The sequence below is a fragment of the Drosophila mauritiana genome, chromosome X, assembly GCF_004382145.1.
Source record: "Drosophila mauritiana strain mau12 chromosome X, ASM438214v1, whole genome shotgun sequence".
NCBI lineage: Eukaryota > Metazoa > Arthropoda > Insecta > Diptera > Drosophilidae > Drosophila > Drosophila mauritiana.
Window position 1 is genome coordinate 3,147,514 of NC_046672.1, and position 17,878 is coordinate 3,165,391.

Sequence of the window (17,878 nt, forward strand, 5' to 3'; positions counted from 1 at the left end):
GATAATCTATTTTTGTATGAAGCTTGTCATTTTGGGAAAACTTATTGACTGTTATTATAAAAATCACCTAAGCCAATAATGCCAACAAAAATCTAGTTTTGTCAACCGTTACTTAGTTATGGAATAAATGCAAATGATTTAGGTTTAATCTAAATAAGATCAACGTATTGTTAAAGCTGCAGAAAAATGTAACTTTATATTAATCTGCCATTTAAATAATTTCCCCTGAAAAGTATACTACGACTTTTAAAACACGGAACACTTCAGCCTTAAACTTATTCTCTTGAGCAAATAATGGAAAAATTTCAACCAATTAAAATGATTTTGCCATAAATTGTTTACCTTCATTGGTAGCTTGCCTGAATTATAGCTACGCACGAATTTACTAATTTCAACAAACACATTGTGTATGTAGATTAGGAAATCGCTATTATTAACTATATTAAATAACATCTGGAGTAGATAATAACACTTAAGATTATAATATATAGTATTTGTTTTAAGAGTATGCCAGTTATATTTTCTGGAAGTAACTATTTGATCAAAATTTCAATGGCTAATTATTAGTTGCAACAAACTTGGCATACACTTTAAACTAAAAGTGATGCCTTTTTAATGTTTTCATCTCGATCAATTCTTTTGACTTATGCTTTAAGCGGTATTGAAAAACAGAATGAACTAATATCGAAATATTAATTTTATTTGCCTTAAGTGTTTTGAACGGAAAAAAAAACATAAAGAAAAACTACGTTTTCAAAGACGCCAGGATCAGATCAGTTGGATTGTTGTACGAGATGCTCACAGGCGCCGTGCACGTCGGGCTCTCCTGCGGCGGATGCGACTGTTGCCACTGCTGCTGCGGCTACTGGTGCTGCCACTGCTGCTACGACGGTTGCGAGTGCTGGTGCGATCGGTGGAGCTTTCTTCGTCGGACTTGTGCCTGTGGAAATGTCGTATCCGCCTTGGCTTATACACATGACTTGTAAAGTGGACCGTCCTCTTCTTCTTTTTTTTCTTTGAGGAGGAGGAGGAGGTAGTTGTGGTCGCCGCTGTGGTTGTAGTTGTGTCCGACGCGGTGGTGGTTGTGGCCGAGGCGGAAGTGGTGGTGGTAGCCGAAGCAGAAGTGGTCGTGGTGGTCGAGGCGCCACCTGTCTCTGCGATTAGCAGACAGGCAACGGTGGCCAGGAGCAAAAGAACACAGGAGTAGCGCATGGTGGATGGCCAGTGGCTGGACAACTGATGTCTGCAGCCAGAGGCCATGGTCTTTTATACTGATTATCACAGTTATGCAATTACGTAACAAAATCTCTCAAATCTTTTGCGTAACGAATATAAATTGCACATATATAATTGGGCATTTCATAAAAGTTATAATATATATTTGCACTTAACTTACTTGGCTGTTTGAACAATTGGGCACAATAAACAATTGACAATCTTTCGTGTTTTTTGTTTTGCCAAAACGCTCTCTTTGTTTTGGCCAAAACTGCTGACACAAATTTGCAAAAGAGGGTAAACCCAGTTGAGCAGTCTACTATAAAAGCGTGCCTTCGATCTCCAAGACAGCATCAGTAGCAAGGCATCCAGCATTTGCTCACCATGAAGATCACCCTGGTACTCGTACTCCTCGCCACCATCCTCGGCTGTGTGATGATCCACCAGTCGGAGGCGGCCTCCACCACCACAACCACCTCCGCCACGGCGACCACCACTACTTCCGCCTCGGCCACCACCACTGCTGCCTCCTCGGACACCACCACTACTTCCTCCTCGGACACGACCACAACAGCCTCACCTTCAAGCTCCAAAAAAAAGAAGACTGTCACTCACTATAAGCGGAAGGTCAAGAAGCCAAAGAAGGTCAGGAAAATCAGGAGGAGGAGGGGTGTCAGGAGCCGCAGAGGTCGTAGCAGCAGTAACCGCAGATCCGATGAATGAAAGACCCAGGACCAATAGGAAATCCACGCCACTCTCGATGCTCAACCCAATGACAACCATAGCACTAAAATTTGCATAGTTTATAGGAATAGCAATATTGTTCGTTTATAAGGCAAATATATAAATCAATGAAATAGTATTTATCATGTTGAATTTCTACATTTTTCAAATCAGTTTGAAATCTTTTTTGTTTGACAGATCAATCTCAAATTGGCTGAATGTAATGTTTATAGTAGTTGAAAAACTTTGTGTTTTACAAACACCTTAATTATATATATTAAATTAAGTACAATTACGGCTGAACATAATTGCATTTTCAATATTCTTGGAATTGTATGATTTATCGCTCATATATCATTTAGGTTAGTAACTTTTTCACTTATAAAATGAAAGATTCAATAAACAATCTAACCGCAAAAGTGTGCTACAAAAACGCTGTCCGAGAGCTTTGTTTTTGTGCTGCTTTCTGCTCTTGAACAAACAAAAATAGAGATCAACGTAATTTGTTTATCTTAGATTTAATAGCATTCATGTTTAGACTTTGCAAATATCCAAATGCAAAAATTTGCCAAACTGTTGTTGTAGCATAAAGATTGCTACGTTTTCGAGTTCAACAAATGAATACTATATTTTGGACCATTGCAAATGGGTTTTCTGTCAATTGTTTAAATATTTGAATATTTTTGCTAGATTATATTTAAATGCAAAAATGTATGCTGACTTTCTCTTTCACTTGTTCAAAGATGCTTTGTCTTTGTGGCGTGGTATAAATTTAGCTGGTTTCCAGTCTATGACCACTTTGGTCTTTCCCACAAGGCTGTTTAAATATTAATAGTCTGATGATAGGATAATGTTTTTGCCAAACAATCGTTTGATTAATATTTACCCCTTAAATCTATTGATTAATATTTACCCTTTAAATATGCTTTCAATTAGCATATATTCAATCTATTGATTAATATTTACCCTTTAAATATGCTTTCAATTAGCTAGAGATTTTTTAATTTGATCGTACAGATTAATGCAACCCAAACTTGAGTAAGATCATGTTTTTCAACATGACGTTCCAATTTTGCCCATAAGTTTATTACAGACTCATTCAACATGCACAACGCTTTATTCAAGACTTTTTAACAAACAAAAAATATAAACAAAAAGGTAACACTAGCATACTCTCAATACTGAAAGTAGTCATGCTTCTGGAAGTCGGTGAAGGAATCAATGTAGTCCTCGGGATGATAGTCAATGCTTTGGTAAACGACATCAGGCTCTGTGAAGTCCTCGACCTTATAAAAAATTTTGCAGACGAGCAGCCAGGGCAGGACTATCAGCAGCAGTTTCCATTCCATTATCTCTCGCCCAAAATAACAGCGGCTTCAGCGATGACCGACGGAGTACTAATTAAGGGGAAGCTAAAGTGGATAAAGCTTCCACATAGCCATATAGCTATATAGCCACACAGCCAGGATGTGGGTCAGTTTGTGCAGCTGGCGTCTGTCCCTGTGCAAGCTCAAATATGTGACTAACCCACTTTCATCCGCACAGCCAGCCAGGTGGAATACTTTCAGGCGGGGAGAAAAAAATCGAAAACGGGGGAAAGCAAGTGGCCTTTTTGGAGGGGACCGAAGCTTATGGCCAAGTCGAAATGCGAATTTAAACGCTAATTGACATAGAAGTGCGTCGGGGAATGTAAAGCTTAACGGAATATTAACCAAAATTGCCATAAAAAAAATATTTAAGCGGTTAATGCAGTAAGGGAAGTGGATATATATATGTACATTAAATATTCTACTAAGTCTTGTCGCCAAGTAAAAGGATTGACACATAGTTATTTAAAATATTTAAGTTCTTTATTATAATAAATTACGCTTGTAGTAACTGTTTCCTAATTCGCTGTTTCCCAATTCTTTCTTTACAGATCTCGGCTTGATAGAAAAAAATGTTTTCGCGCAACAGATAGCTCCCAACCGAAGTGGGAATGATGCGATTGGCGCGATTTACGCAGGGTTTCTCGTTTAACAAGAATGGGGCCAAGGTGGTGGGGGAATGGGATTTTAAACAGCCGTTCAAATGCTCTTTTTCAATTTAAAATTTAGCTTTTTGCTACGAAATATACAATAATAAAATCATGAAAGAACTTTCCGCTTGATTTAGGAATTGTATATTTTGTGACTAAGCCACTCTTAAATATGGTAGAAAAAAGAAAAATTTATTGATATAGAATTTGGTTTCCCTGCATTTTCAGCATCGCGGCAGTGGCAGTAGCAACGGCACCGGAAACGGAAGCGGGACCGGAAACGGCCAGGGATTAGGTGGCAGCTGCAGTGCCAACGGCCTGGCAGCCAGTGGCGGCGTTGGAGGGGGCGGTGGGAGTGGCAGCGGCGGCGGTGGGTGTGGCAGCGGGAGTGGCAGTGGGAGTGGCAAGCGGAAATCAAAGGCAAGAACAAAGTGCTTCGGTGGCACAGTGTTTCGGTGTTGCCTCCCTTGTCGCGGGGGCGGCTCCGCAGCCCCCGCCACAAGTCCGCCCCAAACACCAGCCCAGACGCCGGACGAGCTCAAGGTCATTCCGGAGGATAGTAAGCTGGAAAAGTCCGCGGAGCAAAAGCGCGATTTACAGGAGCGGAACAACAAAGAGGACGATCTGCTGAACCGCACCGGATCCGGATCTGAGCTGGATCTATACGGCGGCGCCGGCGGCGGTACGAAGAAGCATTCGCTGGCAGACACCATCGATACGTCGGTGACCACCCCGATCTCCCTAAAGACCCTGATCAACGACGTCGACGAGGAGTTGGACCAGCAGCTGAGTGCGGCGGATATAGCAGCCGCCAGTTTGGCCAGCGGTCTGGTTGCCCGCCGAGCGGAACCAGAAACACTGAGCGACGCCAGTGTCTCACCCACCGCGGTGGTGCAGCAGCAGCTGCAGCAACCACTCTTGCAGTCACAACCACATTTTGTGCCCAGCAGCGGCAACATCCTCAGCCAGGTCACCCTGTACAGCGGCAGCAATCCCTCGACGAATCCCTGCCAGAGTGCAGTGCAGAATCAAGGCCAAAACTCCAATCCCAATCCCAACCAGAATCCAAACTCAAATCCGAACCAGAATCAACAGCGTTGCAGTTGCCAGCCGCAGACTTCCCCGTTGCCGCATATCAAAGAGGAGGAGGAGTCCGATCAGGCCAACTTTAAGCACCAGACGAGCCTGAAGGAGCATCAGCCTCTCCCGCCACCGATCACCATAGCCACTGGCTACTGCGGCAGCTGCGAGAGCGTTCATCACTCATCCGCAACCTCGTCTTCGGCGGGCACAGTGCCCACTGGGGGTCAGCAAACTCAGGAGTACACTGCAGGTGGGTCGGTTACATCCAAGATAAGATCCGTGATTAATGTACATCTTTTTATTGCCGATAGGTACCTCTTCGACGCCCTCGCCGCGCATCAAACTAAAGTTCCGCAAGCCGCACAAGTCCTGCTGGTCGCGAATCGTTCTTGCGCCCATCGGATCGGCGGGTGGCTCCTCATCGGCCACCACTGTCATCGGCAGCAACTCGAACGAGACCTTGGCCTCGAGCAGCACCACCGGCGGCACCGCCACCACCACCCAGAACAGCAGCAGCGTCAGCGTTGCCGCGCACCACCGGCTGACCTCGTCGTCGGCCTCCGCCCTCGCCACCTCGCACCCCAGCAACTCGCAGCTGCTGCCCACCAGCAAGATGCAGGCGGAGCAGGGGTCCATCGGCGACCTGCAGAAGTACCACAGTCGGTACCTCAAGAATCGTCGCCACACTCTGGCCAACGTTCGGTGAGTTCTGATACTAAATGTATAAAATGATTCCCCCATCTATTTGTAGACAAGTTTCAATGGAAAATCCCATTTAAAATCTCATTTTTGGCTAGTTTTTCTTTTCCGATTTTCCGACTATGAATGGTCAGTATTTTTTCCATAAAGTTAATAAAAATGGACCAAATATGGAATGTCATACCTCCACTGATTCGTAATTAAATTTCCAAACTTTTCACATTCAAATTTAAAAATTTTAAGTTTTTCCCTTTTTTTGCTAATTTTAAAAAAGTGCGAAAATTTGGTCAAAAAATTAATTTCATAAAATCCGTTAGGAAGTGATAGGGATGATTAGTGTTGGTAATAAGGAGTCTAAAATGGCAATCCTTTTTGCTTTGTGACCATATTTAGTCAAGTTATGCCTAAAAACCCAGCCTAAAATAGTGAATATGCCAAGAATTTTTTCCTTATAAAAAATTCAAAAATTTGGCGAAGAACAAAATTTTCTTTTAACGAGCTTAAAATTGATGAGGATCTTTAGATTTGGGCTCCAGTTGTCTGAAAGAGTATTTTTTTTGGGTAAAATGCTAAGAAGATAAGCAATATAATTTGATAAAATGCACCTTAAGAACTAGCGTATTATCTGAACTTTACGTGTACATATAATGCATTCTCGCGCTTGTCATTCAATGTCATTTGAATGAAATAGTAACAGAATTAAAAGCTAGAAAGCCTTTCAACTACCACGCATTTAATATACTCCCAGCTCTTTGAAGCTCTTAATCAGCGGAATTAAAATACAATGGAAACTTTTCGAACGGGGGAATACAAAACAGTCGGCCTTCAAGTGGGTCGACAGCAAAGTGAATTAGAGCGAAAGCCGCAACAAAAAATAAATTTTGGCGAGCTTGGCGAGCGGAGCCCGACTAATTATTTCACTGTTTCGCAATGTTTGTACAACTGTTTGCCTAAATTAACGTATCAAACCCCCGACGTGACCCATGCGTCATACAAACCGACTAGTGGCAACCAATTTTAAGCGGACCAACTTAAAAGTTAGGCCAATGAAGTCGGCCAATTAGCGACTTACAATGAAATCAATTTGCAGTTAGTCAACTTAATCGAATTAGAAAAGTTAAAGTGACAGAAACTTTGAGTCACCGCAGGAAGTTGGCCAACGGAGAAAAGCTGTTGATTTTCATTTTACCCGTACCAAAGTGTGCGTGCGTGTGTGTGTGTCTCTGTGTGTGTGTGTGTGTTTGTGTCAGTTGGGCCTGAATAACTTATATAGCCTGGATAATTGAGTAGATTGTGGACGGTTTGAAAGCTCTAGCCTGAAAGCCAGCCATCGATAAGTCATCGACACCTGTTGAGATTTTGACAGGCATTTTGCTCCACACCAACGCACACCACACCACAACACACCACAACACACCACTACACACAGCACATTGTTGTAAAAATATGGTTGCCTAGTTTGCAGCACATTCTGTGTGCATTGTGTTCATAATATTTTGTGATTTCAAATTGAAGCTCGTCGATGGGCACCTTTTGTTCTCGTTTAGGGTGTAACACATATTTCTTTTGGTTTTTATGTCTGCTTTTGTTGAAAAGTGCTTGTATTGTTGCACTCCAAATGTATCTCTTTAATACGAGAGCATAGTCTTTAAACAGTCATCCGCATTTTTTGCCTCAAACCTTTCGTGTTTACCCACACGAATTGGTCATGCAGATTGCATTTGTTAATTTCAACCGAATGGGGGGTTTCCTCGCAATTCTTCCCAACCGCTTTTTTTAAAATCACTGAAAAAACACAGGGTTTTTTGTGTGTTTTCGAATCAGACCGATGCACCAATCAATTATTGAATCATGAAAAAAAAATATTTATTATGCATATAGTCCTCATGTTGTTGTTGTGGCAACCATTTGTGCTCTAACCACGCCTCCTGGCATTGTTGTTCCTGCGCCTGTTGTTGTTGTTGGATGCCTTCTTTCTGTTGTTGTTGTTGGACGCCCTCCTTCTGCGATTGTTGTTGCTGCCGGCCCTCTTCCTGTTGTTGTTGGCCTTCTTCCTGTTGTTGTTGCCAGCTCTCTTCTTGTTGTTGTTCGCCTTCTTCCTATTGGCCCTCCTTTTTACGACTGGAGCTGTAGTGGGTGTATCGTAATCCGAGTCGGATCCAGAATCAGTGTCATCAGAACCATCGTCCACATCGGAGCTACTGCCAGAAGCATCATCTGAGGAACCGGAACTGTCCAAGGCACTGGACTCTGTGGTTGAGGTTGCTGTGGACCCGGATGCGGTTGCATCCTCATCGGAATCGGCGGCCGAATCCAAGTCGGCATCCGAGTCCGTATCGGCACTCACCACCAGGGTTACGAAAAGCCCCAGGCACACGAAGAGCAACATTAACTTTGTCAACTTCATTTCGACACTATATTCTATTTGACTCTGAGGGATCCGATACTGCCATGTCGCCATTTATAGTAGAAGCTCCAGACCACGTTTTATTTACCCAAGCGAAGGCCAAAATGAAGTCAAATATAAAATCTCTCGGAACAAATAACGTTGAAAACAATAGAGCTGGTGATTGGTCTCCCCGAATCTAATTGGCAAATGACAGGGTAATTCCAAAGTCGTACGATTTTTAATGGTGGAATCCTAGATAGAAATATGAGCAAGAATCTTCGTAATAAAATGTTTACCTTAAAAACGATTTGAGCAAAACTATTTGATTTGCTCACACCACTAGTATACGCAATTTTTCCACAACTCGAATCAGTCGAGAAAAAAATAATAAAAACAAAACCACGATCAATATGGAAGACTCCAACAGCTGCGGTTAAGTAAACTCGAGGTGGTGCTCGAATCAAGTTGGTTTAAGCCAACCCGCCGGTCCAAAAATGGAAAACATACCTTTCTATTCTGTAAATATTTGTGGAAGACAAGTTCGAGGCACCCGCACTGCCCTACACTCCACAAAAATATTAATAATTACAATTCACAAACAATTTCGACAAGAGTATCATGATTCAGTTTAAAACGAAGAAATTGGTATTTTTGTTGAGTGTATCCGAAATTGTTGGATGTGTCGATGGCAAAATGCAGTGGGTATATAAAGAGCATCATGCGGTACTGAATTCCAAAGTCAAGATGCGCTTGGAGTTGTTGGTTGTGTTATTGGTGGGGCTGGCTGCACTTTCGCCGTCATGTTCTACATGCTGTAATACTGAACCACCCAGATGCAATACCGAACCACCCAGATGCAATACCGAACCACCCAGATGCAATACCGAACCACCCAGATGCAATACCGAACCACCCACATGCAATACCGAACCACCCACATGCAATACCGAACCACCCACATGCAACACCGAACCACCCACATGCAACACCGAACCACCCACATGCAATACCGAACCACCCACATGTAATACCGAACCACCCACATGCAACACCGAACCACCCACATGCAACACCGAACCACCCACATGCAACACCGAACCACCCACATGTAATACCGAACCACCCACATGCAACACCGAACCACCCACATGCAACACCGAACCACCCACATGCAACACCGAACCACCCACATGCAATACCGAACCACCCACATGCAACACCGAACCACCCACATGTAATACCGAACCACCCACATGCAACACCGAACCACCCACATGCAACACCGAACCACCCACGTGCAACACCGAACCACCCACATGTAATACCGAACCACCCACATGTAATACCGAACCACCCACATGCAACACCGAACCACCCACATGCAACACCGAACCACCCACATGCAATACCGAACCACCCACATGCAATACCGAACCACCCACATGTAATACCGAACCACCCACATGCAACACCGAACCACCCACATGCGATACCAAGCCTCCCTGTGAAGAGCATACTCCTAAATCGCATTGTACGAAACGCATCAAGCGACGGCGCACAAAAAGAACCAAGCGTCGTCGATCGAAATCCAGCAAAAAGATAGTACATCATCATCACCGTCCGGGAACGAAACCAGCACCGGGATGTGGCTGTGGATCGAAGAATGAGTCGGGAGGTGGAGGAAGCGGGTGTATTTTGAAGGACCTGCTAACACCGAAGTGCCCCAATTCCGAGCCGAAGCCTCAAGCCCCGTGCAAGCCTGTACCCAAGTGTAAGCCCGAACCGAAACCAAAAGCCCCACCGAAAACTCCGTGCGATACACCCAAGAAGAACCCCAACAAGAAACCACGGAAGACCCAGCCACAAAACGGTGGTTGCTAAGCAGCAAACTTGTTCCAAATACCGTTGAATATGAATAAAATCGTTACCTTTTTTTTGAACATTATTAAGAAGATTTCGTAATCTTGGAGCCACTTTAAGAAACATGAAACATGTAACTTACCATAAAGCGAATCGCCATTTCCTTAGTGCCTCGAATGTGGTGTGGATATTGTCTGCTTTATTGTGCGAATCGCTTGCCATTTCTGCTTCCAGGGATTCCAGAGTTGCACCTGAAATTCTTTTGTTCGGCCCACTTAACGGGGTTTGGGGTCATGTAATTTATTTCCAGCCCACTAAACACAAATTACACATGCAATTGTCGCTGTCCAAACTCCCTGAATGCTGACAATCCCACAGATCCTGTGGCACCACATCCACATCCACATCGCGTGCGTTAATGTTGCCCATCAACGAGAGCACATATCTGCGTCTCTTTCCCGCCGGCGACTGCCCTCTCTTTCGCACCCATTGTTTTTGCATTTAGCACGCCATTTTGTGTGGCCACAGCGGAAATGAATTTGCTGACAATGCAGTCAAAGATACACAAAAGAAATTTCCATCCACACTTGATGCGCCTGCAAGTTTGTTGAAAAAGAATCTGAAACATTTGTTAGGAATACAATGGTTTTTATAATTTTAATTGACAACCAGACGATTTTTGATTTTTGCGAATCTGATCGAAGTGTTTTGGGAAGCTCCTATCCATTTTTTTGCAGTGCATTAGCCCATCCATATGTGCGCTTGTATGCACTATGAGTGTGTACTAGTGAGTGGAAAATGGTGTATTAATTTATCACGGTAGAACCCTTGAGGTGACTCGTACTCAATCATTCCATGCGAATTCAAAAGAGCACATTTTTAATTTTATTGAAATTGTTACCTCTTGCAAAAAGTACAAAAAATCTGCCAGACCTGCGTCCTTCTTTCAACTTTCAAATGTCTTTTCGTTTTTTTTTTTAAGGTTGCGTTCGTGCGAATTATGTCAGTTAGGAGGCAATGGTTCGAAAGTACATAATAACTTGGCATTTTGCCAAGAGCAACCAATTGCATACATGTGCATAAATCCCCCATTCCCCCATTTTAATTGCTTCCATTTGGTGGCAAATTCTTCTGCTACAATTTGATTTACATAATCTTCCCCGATGGCAATCAACTGTTGCGCGCACAACCCTATGACCCCAAACCCAACCCCAACCACCAAGCATGCATTATCCAACTCTTTTGTGACATTATGGGTCTTGGGTTCGGGTTTTGAATTGCTATTGGGATCGAGGATGAAAATGGGAATGGGGATGGGGATGGGGATGGGCTCTCTCACAATAATTCACGCCTGAGTGGAGCTCCGCTGTTGCTAGTCATTGAACTTCAGGGAAATGTGGGCACTTGGGTGTTGGGTTAATATTATTTATAAATAAGGGAGAGGCCTCGCACCTGGCCATCCTGAAATAACTCACAATTAATCAATAAGCAAGCAGGTCTTGAGTGCTGGTCATTTTTCGGCAATCGAACATTAAATTGTATTAATGGGGAAAATTTAAAAAAAATGCGAAATAATTTTGTTGCCTGGCATTATATTAAATTTAAATGTATAAAGCACATTGCAATTTTATTTTAAATAAGTTAAGCTCATTAATTTACAAATAACCTGCACAATCTTTGCCGCTAAACTGATTTCGTATTGAACATCAAGTATACGCCATGTTGCAGCTTTAAAATGTTCAAAAAAAGCTTTAGCATAAAAGCAACGACACAAGATGTTGGAAAGCTTGATAAGTGGGTGCTTTCGAATGTTCGCCATTATAACAGCAGAACTTTCACCTGAAATAAGCTTTCACCATGACCAGATGCTTGTAGCAAGCAATTCAACCCCTAACAAGCTTGCGAGCTTTTAAGCTCCTTTTCAAATAGCCAAATATATCCTGTTATCCCCTGGCGATTCCCGAGAATCGAAAAGAAGTTGCCCTTGACATTTGCCGTATACTTAAGCTCAGCGCAATCCCTGCACTTGACATCTCTGGCTGCAATAAGACATATCTAAAGACCTCCAGGTTCCTTTCTTAACCTTCGACCACGAAGCCTGTCAGGAAAATAGAATCTTGCCCGGAAACGGTACACAGTTGTGTTCGAGTTATTAGGAGTAGCAGAACAAATGGAAAATAATCATCACTAATCTTCGTGATATGAACCTACATTCTCCTTATGCTTTAATCTGAATCAAAAATATAAGGATAATTTGGCATGCAGTCGTTTGTTTCCAATTATTATTTATTTTTGAGCCAGGTATAATACTTCAGTCACTGCTGTGCAGAGTGCCCACTCGGTCTCGACCAAAGGTTACTCGCAGGAAGTGTGGGATATTTAACTCCGTTTGTGCCCACTTTTTGAGTGGACAGTCAGCTCTGCGGTTGTCAGCTGCCAGGTAACTTGGCTAGAACAGGATATTGTGGTCGGTAACGCCTCCTTCCAAGATATATTTTACAAAATCAGCTCAAGTTCAAGTTTAACTCAGCAGTAGCCGTGCATTTTGAGTAAACGGAGAAGGTGTTCTGGCGTGAACAGCCGGAAATTGTTGCTGCTCATGTTTTATGTTAATCTGCAGAACAATTATACTAAAATCTTCTTGAAGTTTACCACTCTACGCAGTAAGCTTGCACTCGAAATAATTCAGAAAAGTTTACTTACAAAACCACTCTGGCGTTGCACTCATGAAAATTCTGTTTGCTTATCAGGTTCATTTTTTCAAATAAATTATTAGAGTTTTCAGGATTTCCAAGTAAGAGTCAGGTTCCTTTATATATACTAATGAGCATGCGAATATATCATTCATGAGTCAATTTTCTACCATTTATATTTGTTTATCCTCACCTTACGTACGAAAAGACGTTTGAATGTGGAAAAAACATTTTTCGTATTCCACATGAATTTCCTAAGAAATATATGACCTACTCCGCTGAGTGAATTAATAACCATTGTTTTCTTTTCTTCCAGGTGAGTTCTCCATGTTTTGACAGTATTTTAATATCTATAATGCGCTGTATAAATCGTAAGTAAGGGAAATTACAAATAGTTGTCACATCTGCGTAAACAATTTATGGCAATTTGAAGAGCTAGCTCATGTTTAATGCATTTACTGCAAAACGTGGTTATGTAATATAGGTTAGGCATTAACTATGTGCTTACCAATCGAGGTCCTGTATCGGGCATATAGAACTTTTCATTTACCAAAAAAAAAAGGAAAAAGAGTACATTTGCCGTGTTCATCAGGGACTCGGTGGCTCTGCTTTAATTTTTCCCAGCTCTTTTCCGTTTCTCCTCCTTCCCACGTGCATCGCACAACTGTCAGTCCGTCAATAATTGAGGGCGGCGAGGGATAATGCCGGCAAATAGGCGTGGATGGGGTTAAAGGTCCTTTCTCGACATGTTCAATCAATTGAACTGGCATTTTCTATCGCCCTCCGACGCGAATACTTATGAGTATGCAGCCAGCGGTGCATATAACGTATAAAAGAAAGCAATTATATCAAAAAATGGTTCATTTTGCTGCGCCTGCAAAAACATTCCTTACTCGCCTGAAACATAACTAAGCCAATCAAAGGAAGTGCAATTGCAATCAATGAAGATGAAGCGAATCGGACAAGTTATGCATATAAAGCAGATCCGTGCAAGGTTTCACTGAGTGGATACATCGAACATTTTTTGGCATATTGGCCTCTCAGGTATTTGCCATCTCCTGATGTCAACAAAAAATGTTGCATCGTGATAAATAGTTTTCTTAGATATTGATGTTGTTCGATGTGCAAGTAAACACAGAGAAACTGTTAAATTCTCGAGACAACTGCAATGTATCCAAGTTGAAAACTAATTTTCTTTCAATACGCTCAAAAATTATGAATTACTTGGTGTTTATGTTAAATATCACAATAAACTTGCATAATCGCTCAAGTTAGCTTGAGTTCATTACGAAACTTTGCCCAACTGGCCAAGTTAATTGCCATTAAACAAAACGAAACACTTGCACAAACTCAATTGAAATGGAAATAAAAGAAACGTTCCTTCCAAACCAACAAAGAAGGCAAACAATTTCGAGTGGCGAAACAAACTACATAACTTTAACTCCGTCATAAGGGAAGGTGGAAAATTGAGGGCGGAAGTGGGCCAGAAGCTGTGACAAACACACTTTCAATTTCTTTCTAACTGGCTTGCAAGTGTATTATTTGATTTTAGATTCCCTGCTGCGGCTGCTAAATGTTTGCTAATTTCGTTAATCATACGCCGCGTTGCCCATCTTCACAAAGGGAAGCGAAACAAAGTTGCGTCCATTGTTGTCTGCCGATACCCGGGGGAATCCTTTCCATGGCCAGGCATTAGGAGGCAGCTCTCCATCATAAGCACGAATCCTATCACCATTTGCAGTTCCAACTGTGCAGTTTCGGCCGTATTTCTAGCCTTTGTTCCCCTCTTTTCCGACTTTTCCGTGAGATTTGAATGCCCAGCTGGCGAACATGTTAGCCTAGTTCATCGCCAACCACCCGACAACATGTTGGCTCGGTCCCGGGCTATTTCAACTGGCACAGTGTGGCCAAGGCACTGAAAAATCAAAGAAAAAAACAAAAGTAGAAAAAGATTTTGATTTTAAAATATCAAAACAAAGTGAAAAAGAAACTCTCATGCTATGGAGCGTACATATATTTGGTCGGTTCATTTAAATTTCACAATTGAACATGTAGTTTTTAATTCATGAAAGATTTAATAGATTTAAGGTTTTTTTTTTTTGTACTTCTCGTAATATTTTCGTTTGGCCCCACTACTGTGTTAGGCATTCGCTTCGCTGATTTTTATTTGTTTGATTGGCCTTACACACTGCCTGCCAATTTTTGGCCACCAGATCGGTGGTTATGTTTCCCGCTCTTGTCCGCAACAAGTTTGAATCGAACCACCACCGTTTGGTGGTGCGATGGTGCGGTGGTTCGTGCCGCAGCCGATTGCCAGTCGGAAGCGGCTTATCGCGTCGCCAGCTGCCAGTTGCGAATCAGACGTCTGAGCAGCAACAACAGCACAGCGGCAGTAGCAACATCGCAGCAACAGAAGCAGCAGCAGCAGCAACAGCAACATCACTGTGGCAACCGCAACAGCACAGCGCAGCAACATCAGCACGTGTGCCCCAGAGTGCGTTTCCATTGCAAAAGCAGTCTTTTTTTTACCAGTGTTACTTTTTGTCAGTGTGCGCAACGAAAGTGCTCGCGAAATCGTAAGAATAAATACGAAATATTTTGCGAAAATAATGGCTTACCACACGAGAAATAGTACAAGCAAATCAAAGTGCACAACTGTTAAGTGAAGTGAAGTGATCGCCGTAGAAACACTTGAGACTCGGACTATAACTAAACCAGAATGCTTGCTGCAGGGCCCCCATAAAACCTTAAAAGGTAGCCCCGGAAAACAAATAAAAAAGTACGGGGGCGTCGTCGAGTTTGTCAAAGCCAGATCAAGAATAGCCAAATGACAAAATGCCATAAATAGCACCTACATATGTATGAAAATAAGAAATGAAATTAATCGCTTTTCAAGATAGTTATCATCGGTTTCCCATAAGCGATTCGCTGATTATTCCACGAACATGTTGTTAAAAACAAAGAGAAGTGCTCGGTGATTAACGAAGGTGGTTGAGGGGCAAGAGGAAAGGCTCTAGAGGCGACTTTCCCCAGGGAGATTTGGAGATCAAAGGTTGAGGTGGAGAAAAAGAAATTGGGTGGAAGAAAAGCGATTAGCAGAGATTTCCCAACACGGAAATGCAAAACCGGGATGCTTTTTGTTGAATATTTAAGTTCATATCAAGACACTCACTTACTTTATGAATCATAATTCATAAATTATATAACTTACCTCTGTATAGAACCAAAATACCTTTTACAATTGAACAAATGAGTTTAAAGGAAGGCATAGTTTTAATTTGAATAGACTGTAAATGTTGACACTTTGCAGCACTAAAGGAAAGTTCGATTCGAGCGGGTTTCCTTTTGATCCCCTTAAACTTCGATCAAAAGTTTCGATGACTCAAAAACAAATCACAATTGCTTAAAAGCAAACAAAAGACAAGAAACTAGTCAAAGTTTTCATATCACTTGCTATCGTTCGCAAAACAGCAACAACAATTAGCGTTATAAACGCATAAACTCTATAAAAAATGTGTCGAATTTAGACCCGGATACCAAGGGGGGTGAATTTCGAAGGGGGGAGGGGAACATATATTAACTGAGAAGTCCACTTCTGGGAGCTTCTGTGTGTCGTTTCATTTGTTTTATTGTTATTTATTTTATTATTTTTTTTTCTCTATTATTTTTCACTTACTTTGCCCTCACTTAGTCAGCCAAACGAAATGCGAAATGCGGCCGACTGTCTAAGAATTTTTGGCAGCAATCAAAATTATTAGACGTCGTCCATATAGAAAGCCTCCGATGGCAACAACAGTGCCACACAATGGGCTATGAAAATTAACACATTTTGACGAACTTATGTGCGGCTGGCAAAACAATTTAAAAATGTGTCTTTTCTTGCCCGCGACCAAGAAAACAAGAAAACTAAATGGGACACCTGCAATTGAACGAATTCGGAGTGCCCTTCTCGCATAATATTCTCTGCTCTTAGCTAGAAAAGCCTAACTATTAACTAATTGGGCTAACTACTAATATAGATATTAAACTGAAAACAGAGAGTTTCTGGCAGTTGCCACAAGTCAATTGCCCCAAAAATCCCCCAAGAGAATTTCGAGAAAAGAAAGTTCTTTGCTAATCCAGTAGAGAAGCCAAGATGCCCCAAGCCAGTGCCGGAAAGGAAAGACCAAAAAATAAATGAAAACCGACAGGGAGCCAGAGGAATTCGTCAAAATTGAAATGCTTGTGAGTCTGCTGTCTAAGTGCTCGTCTCGCATAATTAACGCATTCCCTGGTGCAATAAACGGTGTACGGCAATGAGGTATCTGGTATCTTGGATCTCGAAGATATATATCTAAGCTTGTGCATGTGGATGAGGACGAGGATGAGGACGAGGATGAGGATGGGGGTCACATAATCATCATGTTAGCTGGGCTTAAAATTCATTTCGCTGGCAACAAAATAGCGGCGAACACAAGACCGAAAACACAGAACTTATTTATAAAACTGAGCAGTCGAGTGGATGAATATGCCGCTCCTTCTGCCCGCTCCCGTACTTTATTTATTTATTTTTTTTTATATTTTTTTTTGCGTTTGGGCCCTGAAACGAACGGAACGATAAAAATAAACCAAAAACCAAACTGCGGACGAGACAAAACTGTATTTCAACCAAAAAAAAAGAAGAGGAAAACACGCAAAAACACGAAAAGTCGCAAAGGTGTAAAGTATACATATATTGAAAATGTTGAATTTTCCTTTTGTTTGCATTGCGCGTTAATTTCCACAGCAGCAGAGATAAATACATAAAACGCCGGGAAATTCAAGAGAAAAGCAAGAAAAAAGTTAAGGCTAAAAAGCAATTAAAACAAATTGTGCCGTAAGTCAAGTCGGTGGGCTTACAGCCCAGTCGCCCGCAAAAAAAAAAAATAAAATTATATATAGAAAGAAACAAAGAAAACTGAAAACTGAAAAAAAAAAAAAATACACGAGAAACCACCGCAGGATCCGCAGGACAACGTACCCACCGATCCCAAAAGGTAATCTGGAATTATTAAGCTAATATTTCATACGAAAAACAATCTTGCCTCATTGCCGCATACTTTTGGTTCCCCGAAAACCCCGATATATAAGCTTATATACACATATATATGTTTGAAGCGTATATATTATTTTGCAGTCGATTGCATTTGATTCGATTTGTGGTTCAAATGTTGCGCTACA

General features: G+C 41.9%; 6 protein-coding genes across 11 annotated transcripts in view; 3 read left to right on the forward strand and 3 right to left on the reverse strand.

Annotated features, from left to right (window-relative positions):
- Positions 1-729: 729 nt before the first annotated feature.
- Positions 730-1,212, reverse strand: LOC117148078 (protein new-glue 3). The gene has a single exon (XM_033315285.1). It carries the CDS (start codon positions 1,210-1,212, stop codon positions 799-801), a length of 414 nt encoding a protein of 137 aa, XP_033171176.1. The 3' UTR covers positions 730-798.
- A 372-nt stretch (positions 1,213-1,584) lies between these two features.
- LOC117148082 (protein new-glue 2-like) lies at positions 1,585-2,077 on the forward strand. The gene has a single exon (XM_033315290.1). It carries the CDS (start codon positions 1,600-1,602, stop codon positions 1,936-1,938), a length of 339 nt encoding a protein of 112 aa, XP_033171181.1. The 5' UTR covers positions 1,585-1,599; the 3' UTR covers positions 1,939-2,077.
- Positions 2,078-3,113: 1,036 nt separating this feature from the next.
- On the reverse strand, positions 3,114-3,287 carry LOC117148085 (protein new-glue 4). The gene has a single exon (XM_033315292.1). The coding sequence runs from the start codon at positions 3,285-3,287 to the stop codon at positions 3,114-3,116; it is 174 nt and encodes a 57-aa protein (XP_033171183.1).
- Positions 3,288-3,881: 594 nt separating this feature from the next.
- The window catches only part of LOC117148073 (cAMP-specific 3',5'-cyclic phosphodiesterase), a 93,608-nt gene continuing 79,611 nt past the window's right edge, over positions 3,882-17,878 (forward strand). For 2 of the 6 annotated variants that reach the window (XM_033315272.1, XM_033315274.1), the window contains exons 1-2: positions 15,082-15,173; positions 17,445-17,694. Coding sequence is in view for 3 of the 6 variants with exons in the window: in XM_033315271.1 (XP_033171162.1) it covers positions 3,917-3,973; positions 4,184-5,288; positions 5,350-5,740 (1,553 nt within the window). In the remaining 3 variants the exon portion in view is untranslated. Of the gene's footprint in view, positions 3,974-4,183; positions 5,289-5,349; positions 5,741-15,081; positions 15,174-17,444; positions 17,695-17,878 lie in introns of those variants that run through there. The other 4 variants (XM_033315271.1, XM_033315269.1, XM_033315270.1 and 1 more) reach the window with 4 other exon arrangements.
- Positions 7,624-8,154, reverse strand: LOC117148077 (pre-intermoult gene 1 protein). The gene has a single exon (XM_033315284.1). The coding sequence runs from the start codon at positions 8,142-8,144 to the stop codon at positions 7,653-7,655; it is 492 nt and encodes a 163-aa protein (XP_033171175.1). The 5' UTR covers positions 8,145-8,154; the 3' UTR covers positions 7,624-7,652.
- On the forward strand, positions 8,871-10,071 carry LOC117148086 (salivary glue protein Sgs-4). Its single transcript, XM_033315293.1, is given in 2 exon segments — positions 8,871-9,360; positions 9,637-10,071. Coding segments are annotated over 2 exon segments (861 nt in total). The 3' UTR covers positions 10,008-10,071.

Excerpts from the sequence above, each read along its gene's own strand:
- LOC117148085 (XM_033315292.1), bottom strand. The coding sequence starts at position 3,287 with ATGGAATGGAAACTGCTGCTGATAGTCCTGCCCTGGCTGCTCGTCTGC.
- LOC117148077 (XM_033315284.1), bottom strand. The coding sequence starts at position 8,144 with ATGAAGTTGACAAAGTTAATGTTGCTCTTCGTGTGCCTGGGGCTTTTC.
- LOC117148082 (XM_033315290.1), top strand. The coding sequence starts at position 1,600 with ATGAAGATCACCCTGGTACTCGTACTCCTCGCCACCATCCTCGGCTGT.
- LOC117148078 (XM_033315285.1), bottom strand. The coding sequence starts at position 1,212 with ATGCGCTACTCCTGTGTTCTTTTGCTCCTGGCCACCGTTGCCTGTCTG.